We start from the raw sequence: 6,913 nt of genomic DNA on the forward strand, positions 1-6,913 counted from the left end.
ACGTGCTCGGCTGACCACAAGCCTGCCAGGAATGCCATCCCTCATATGGTCAGTTTCAGGGAACTGGTGGAGGATGGGGGCGGGCAGAGAGTCATCCTGAGTGGAGTAGCAGCAGTGCCACTGTCCCTGCTACATGCTGTGCAGTAAACACCGGGCCAAAAGCCTTCGTGTCTGGGGACCCCCAGGGACCCTTGGGCTCCCTGAAGCCTGGTTTGCTTATTTTCTAAGAGTCATAAGTGTTGGTCCAGGAACACATATGGAACCCATATATATAGTTTGTATTTATACCTATAAACTTTGAAGTTTGGGGGAAGTAGTTTTCAACCTTTATAAAATGAAAAGTCTCCACATAAAAACATGGATCTCTCACTCCTCTTGGAAAACCAGAAAATGGGGCAACCATATGTTGATTCCACCGTCTCTGACCCCTACACCTGGGGACAGCTGTGCCTCAGTGGCAGCGGAAAACAGGATATGATAAGGCCAGTGGCCACCACACTCGCCCGGAATACTGACTGGGCCACTAAAATCCTGGACTGCAGGACCTCCCTCCTCTCAGTCCCAGGGTTCCTGCCTTTGCAGTGTTGGCCTTGAAGGGAGCAGCTCTGGGAGGCTGTAGGGATCTAAACCACCTCAAGATTATTGTCTGGCAGTGAGCACCTCACCCCTGGTTACACCCCTCAAGTGGCATCGCACTTGTTCTGGAGGACAAGGCAAGAGCGTGCAGGACTCCCCTGTACAGCTGAGTCTCTCCTGTGGCAAAGGTCACTGTCAGCAAGTTTGGCAAACACTACAAATCAGGTTTTCTCAAGTGTGTTATTTTTTCCCCCGAGAGCTATTGCTAATTTCTGTGGTATAAATTCCACCATGGCTATTTCAAGCTGCCCACTGATGTTGAACACACTCAGCTCTTGTGAGTGGGTATGATGTGCGTGGCCCAAGCACAGCATCGGCCACATCTACGTTTGTCACAGTCTTCCTGAGCTCAAACCCAGTGTGTCCACACCCACTTGTGCTTCTACATGGCCCCTGTAGATCTTAAATCCAGAGATACCTACCTACAGATTCTGGACATCAGGGGCCTAGACTGCACGCTATTCCTTGCCGTCCTACTATCAAAGTCTGGGCCCCCACAAAAGCCCTTTCCTCTCTTGGCACCATTAGAGCCCAATTCTGTACTCCATCTCTCCCCATACACAATGGACGGAGTCTCAGGATTAAAGATGGCTTCAGCAATAAGGTCTTTATTATCACACTCTGCAGGCAGGCAGTTCCAAGGCTGGGTGATTTGGAGGCTGGACCAGTTCACTGCAGGCATCATCTGTAGACTCAACAATGCCCATGAAGAAGGAAGCTTCCTCTGGACATCGTCAGACTCCAGTTCAGATCCTCCTGGAGAGAACTACGTCAGGGCAACACATGAGCCACTGGGACAGGGGAGAGGTGGAAAATGAGGTGACCCCAATGGACTCCCAACATTTATGGCTCCCTCCAGGGAATGAGAACACAAGCCTGCATTCCCTGAGTATGTTGAGATGACAGGCACGTGGTGTGGGGACCTGCTAGCTGGTAGAGGTGAGAGGGCATCTGGCAGTGACATAATCTGGCAAAGCACCTGGACAGGTTAGAAAGTGCAGCATAGCTCCTGCAAGCTTACCACTTACCACTGGCACTACAGCCAATCTCCCAGTAGGGGTGTGGGATGCTCAAGTTTCAAATTTTGGCTGATGGCTTCCTCACAAAGGTTCCTTTCATAGGAGTTTCTCAGGAGTGAGTCCTTTTATGGAACAAGGAGAAGGTCCCCACTAGTGCTTATCCACTCTTGCCACATTCCTAAGGCCTTTCTTTGCTGTGACCTTTCTGGGCTGAGGGAGGCTGGAGCTCTGGCTGAAGGTGATCCTATGTCCACTGCACTCAGACGGCTCTTTTCCAGTGTGACCCTTCTGGTGCTTACAGAGGTTTGAGCTGTAGCGGAAAGCTTTTCCACATTTGTTAACGCATAAGGCCTTTCTCCAGTGTGAACTCTCTGGTGCTGAGTGAGTGAGTGTTTGCGGGTGAAGACTTTTCCACATTCACTGCAACTGAGATGCACTTTTCCAGTGTGAACTTTCTGATGCGTCCTCAGGCTAAACAGGTGGCTGAACACCTTCCCACATTCCTTACACACATGGGATGTTTCTCCAGTGTGAGTTTTTCGGTGATGAACCAGGGTTGAGCTCTCCGTGGGGGCATTTCCACCTGCTGGGCACCTGAAGGGTCTCTCTTTGGCGTGAGTGATCAGGTGGTTGAGGAGTGCGAAGGCCTTCAGGAAGGCTTGCCCGCAGTCACTGCACTTGAAGGGCTTCTGTGAGGTGTGGCCTCCCTGCTGTTGCTGCCAAATGGAGCTGGGTGGGAAGGCCTCCTTACACTCGGTGCTTCTGTGTGATGTCCCCTCTCTGTGGGTGGCCTGGGGCTGGAGGCCATGGCTGTCCAGGACAGCCTTTGCACACTCCCTGCATGTGAAAGGTTTCTCTTCACTGTGCTCCTTCTGGTGCTGGTGAGAGTTTGCACTGAGCCAGAAACCTCTCCCACATGCCTCACACGTGTACGGTTTCTGCCTGGGTTGTATTCCCTGGTGCTCAGCCAGGTGTAATATGTCTTTTAACACTGGGTCACGCACGTCACAGGTGTTGGCCTTCTGGATGATGGACCTGCCTTGGGGGTCCTGGACGGGAGCGCTGCTGCGTACACACTCTGCTCATGAGATGCCTCCTCAGCCCCTGCTCCACACCAGTAATCTGAAAGCAGAGAAATGCAGGCGACATGTATGTGGGCTTTGTCGGGAGAGGGCAGCCCCTTCACAGGTGTGTGTCTGACACGTTCAGGAATGAGTCTGTAGACCAAGTCGGGGTAGGGTAGAGCCAGTGGTGCAGGACTGGGCCCAGGAAGGCCACAGAAAGCAAGGGCCCATCACCTGTGAGAATATGGGTGAGGTTCAGGCTGGGAGGAGAAGCAGAGATTCCAGCTCATTCCTCAGCTTTCATCAGGAGAGGAGAGAAAGAGGACACAGAGCCATGTGCACGAGCTCAGGAAAGCCCACGGCACCTGGTGCTCTCAGTCTACATGAAGATACACACACATGTCATGACACATGGACTGTAGGCTAACCTGGGACAGCCCTGCAAAAGGAGGAAAGGCAGGGAATGGAGCAGAAATGGAGATCAGAGCACTGAGGCTGTCCGTCATCAGGGCCTAGGTACAAAAGACAAATGGCAAGTAGGTGGTCTGTCCTCAATGAAGAAGGAAGGTGGGGGTCGGGTGGGGCTACTGGCTCCAGCAACAAGCTCCAGTGGACACGGGAAGTACCCAGTATAATGTGAGCCCACCACAATGTCACCTCTGCCCCCAGCTCCCACTCACCAGAGCCAGGCCTCCTCCCAGCCTCTCTTGCTGTGGCTGCAGACATGGGCACCCAGGGTCCTTTGCCCTGTTCCTGTGGTTGGGCAACCACACAGGATGTGGAATATGCAAGTCCTGGCAGAAAGAGCGGGTAAGGGGGTGGCCTAGCTCAGGGCAACCTATCCAGTGACAGACCAAAGGGAGCTCGTGTTATCTTTGCAACTGGGAAGAAAACCCAGTGTTACAAAATCAGCTCCTGAGGAGCGGCTCCCAGGAACAGCTCAGTGGTCTCCACAAGCAGTGACCACGTCGGTGTCTGCAGTCCACAGCACAGCCAGGCACAGAGGTGCCACTGATCCAGACAAATGTAGGCATCCGGATTGAGACTCCGAAGACTGAGCCCTTCCCCAGAAGGCTTCGGAATCGGGTGTTGGGGCTCCTCAGAGAAAGGAGCAGGCAAACACGAAGCAGGTGGTCCAGGGGAGGAAGGAGCGCCCATGCTCAGCTGCGGGGAGAGAGAGCTGCTTCTGGGAGAAAAAGAAAGACGGAGCCTAGGAGGCTGGGAGGGCCTTACCCAGTGAGGCCACAAGTGCCAAGTTCTCCAGCGTCACATCACAGGACAGGTGCCTCTGAGCCTCGTCAAGGAGCCCCCACTCCTCCTGAGAGAAGTACACGGCAATGTCCTCACAGGTCCCCCAGCCCTGCCATGATGAGGACAATTAAGTCAGCTAGACCAAAGGGTGGTAGAAAAACGAACAGCAGTGCACAGATGAGCCCATACGGACCTAGCTCTTTCCTCCTGCATCACACCGCCCCTGTGGTGGGCAGGCTCCGACCCCTCAACCGTTCTCCCCAAACACTCCCCCCAGATGCAGGGTCACGGGTGCCGCTGTCTCCTCATGCCCCATCGGTCACTGTCCTTCAAAGACAGATGCCATCTAAACCCTTAGCCTGGCATGTAGGGCCCCACTTCCTCCTGCTAGGTAATTCCCCTGGGTCCCCAGATCCTGCCGCCCAGAAACACCAAACCGGAGGCCCCCTTTCTCCCAAAGGGCCCCCAGTACCAGATTCCAGTCCACTGACTCATCTCCTCTGCATGCACACATCAGACTTTGTATCGCACGTCTCCAGACCCCACACCATTCCCTGGCACACAGTGGGCATCTCCCAGCCATCCCACATGCCACATTGCAAATGGCGTCCAGAGCCTGGCTACTTGGTGAGGTCAACCAGTACCCCTTCCTGACCCAGACTTCAAAGAATTCCAGCTGCCAGGGGTGGCACCCAGAGTTTCCTTCATTGTTTCTGAAACTGTGCCTCCTCCTACCTTTGACTCTCAGCCACCAAGGCCAGACACGAGCCTCTGGCAGGTCCTGGCCTCCGACTGTCTGCTGTTGCCTCCCCAGCCACTGTACCCTTCCCTCCTAATGTATACTCAAAGCCCAGGCCCACCACCTCCCACCCCAGGCCTGCGACACTCCCAGTTGCCTGCCTGCCACGGAGCTAACCTGCCATCCTAACTGAACCTCACAGGCCCCACAGAGGGGGGCCAAGAAAGGCCGGTGAGCCATAGAGAGGTGAGTAGCCACTAGCCCTGGTCCTGCTGGCATCTACCTCCACCTACAATGTGCCGCAGCCTCCACCCCAGCGACCGGAGGCCCCTTCTGGACCCTCCTCTCCCACACACCCCTTCCTTTGTGGCTGCTCCTCCCTTCACCTGAATTTGTGACACCCACCACCCCTGTCCAGGTACCCGAAGAACCAGCCAGTCCTCAGCTGCCCGCATGGGGCATCCATCACCACGCCCTGAAGACGCTCCGTCCTAAATCCGCACCCGAGTTCCACCTCACTTCACAGGCTGGCTACCGCCAACTGGATGTCTCCAAGTGGAAGCCCTCAGCGTAACTTAGACCTGCACTCAGAAGTCTCCGGGACATCTCAGTCTCCACGTGGTCAAAATCCACCTCCTGATCTTTCCTGAAACCACTCCACCCACCAACTTCCCCATCTCAGCCGAAGCACTTCCACCTTTTAATCGCTGAGGCCAAAAACCCACAGGGACATCCCCACCTCCTTGTCCTCTCTCTCTCTCTCTCTCTCTCTCTCTCCGCCCCCCCCCACCTAAAATCAGGCTGGCTTAACTTAAAAGACAGATCCAAGCTCCAACCACTTCTCCCAACTCCAGTCACCGCTCTGGCCAAGCCACTGCTATATTAAGGTAGCATCCTTGTGTGCCTCCTTTTCTCTTCCCTCACTGTCACTCTCCTGTCTGTTTTCCACTCTGCAGCCCGAGGAAGCCTGTGAACACCTGAGTCAGATCACCTCCCTCTTCTGCTCCAAACCTCCCGTGGCTCCCGCCACCCTCAGGTGACAGGCCAAGCTCTTGTCCACCAGGCACCAGGGAGACCTTCAGTTCCCTGAACACTCCCAACTGAGCTTCACCGCCAAGCGTGTGCACATCCTGGTCCCTGTGCCTGAAACTTGCTTTGCACGCCTTGTCCCGCTGGATTCCAGAATGAGAACTTATCCACAAAAAACCTGGCCAGGACTCGGCACCTTGGGCTTTCAGTGACCCCAGGATCCCAGTAGCGAAGATGGAGGGGCAGAGTCCGGGAGCAACCCCTCCCCTCTGTCGGGGGTCCCGGGCCACATGGGTAGGGGTCCGAGTGAGTGGGGGCTGCGGGGACCCTCCACTCACCCGCAGCGGGTCCCTCAGCGCCGCCGCCATCAGACCCAGGCGGGCCCTGCCGCTCCCTACACCCCCAGCCCCAGGCCGGGGGCCTCCCACCGCCCGTTGCACGCGGGGCCTCTGTCCCCACGGTGTAAACGCCGCCTCCAGGGACCGTGGGGACGCAGGACACCACGTTACAGGACACTGCGGCTCGTACGGAGCCCGGAGGCCGGTCCCATCCTCCTCACTGTCCACCTCGGCCGGGTCCCGAGGAGGCGCCTGGAAAGCGGCCACGACCCAACACTCGGGTCCCCAAGGGCAGTGGAAAACGACCTGTCAAGAGCAGAAGAATGCCACAAGTGGCGACGCCGGAAGTTCCGCCCCCGCCGACCGAGCAGCAGGAAACAGCCCTTGTTCTGGGCTGTGATTGGTCCAGAACCCGCCGCCCCCGATGCCTTGTGGTCAATGTAGTTTCAGTCCTGCATTTCCATCCCACCCCCCAGAGCGGCGCCCACACATTCTCCATTCTCCATGGCAAGGCCAAACTACCTCTAGAGGGGCGCTGGGAAATGGAGAGCTGAGAAAAAAGACTGGCAGGGGCGTGTCTTTGCTTCCTCTTAAAGGGGCCGCTCCCAGGTTTCCTCCCGCAGAGAGAGTTGTCCAGCAAGTGACCCGTGTCCTGGGCCTCGGACAACCAGCCGTGAGGAGGCCCCTGGGGAACCACGTGTTGCCTTTGAGAGTGTCAAGTAAAAATACTATCTTCCTCATGGAGACTTTGTTTAGTAACCTTAAATGTCTCTCTAATCCAGTGGTCCCCAAACTGTGGTCCCTGAATCAGCATCACTGGGGAACTGGCTAGAAATG

At 55.9% G+C, this 6,913-nt stretch overlaps 1 protein-coding gene across 5 annotated transcripts; it reads right to left on the reverse strand.

Moving 5' to 3' along the window:
• Positions 1 to 248: 248 nt before the first annotated feature.
• Positions 249 to 6,707, reverse strand: LOC308606618 (uncharacterized protein). Of its 5 annotated transcripts, XM_081217720.1 has the most exons (4): positions 6,077 to 6,707; positions 3,400 to 3,513; positions 3,148 to 3,231; positions 249 to 2,953 (listed from the first exon to the last, which is right to left on the reverse strand). In XM_081217720.1, the coding sequence occupies exons 1-4, from the start codon at positions 6,104 to 6,106 to the stop codon at positions 2,861 to 2,863; spliced, it is 321 nt and encodes a 106-aa protein (XP_081073846.1). In that variant the 5' UTR covers positions 6,107 to 6,707; the 3' UTR covers positions 249 to 2,860. The 5 variants fall into 5 exon arrangements, 1 of the variants encoding a protein (XP_081073846.1); XR_014013869.1 differs by having other exon boundaries at positions 249 to 3,231; positions 3,400 to 3,905; XR_014013870.1 differs by lacking the exon at positions 3,148 to 3,231 and having other exon boundaries at positions 249 to 2,777; positions 3,400 to 4,079.
• Positions 6,708 to 6,913: the final 206 nt, after the last annotated feature.

Source organism: Mesoplodon bidens (assembly GCF_964165515.1).
Source record: "Mesoplodon bidens genome assembly, chromosome: 18".
NCBI lineage: Eukaryota > Metazoa > Chordata > Mammalia > Artiodactyla > Ziphiidae > Mesoplodon > Mesoplodon bidens.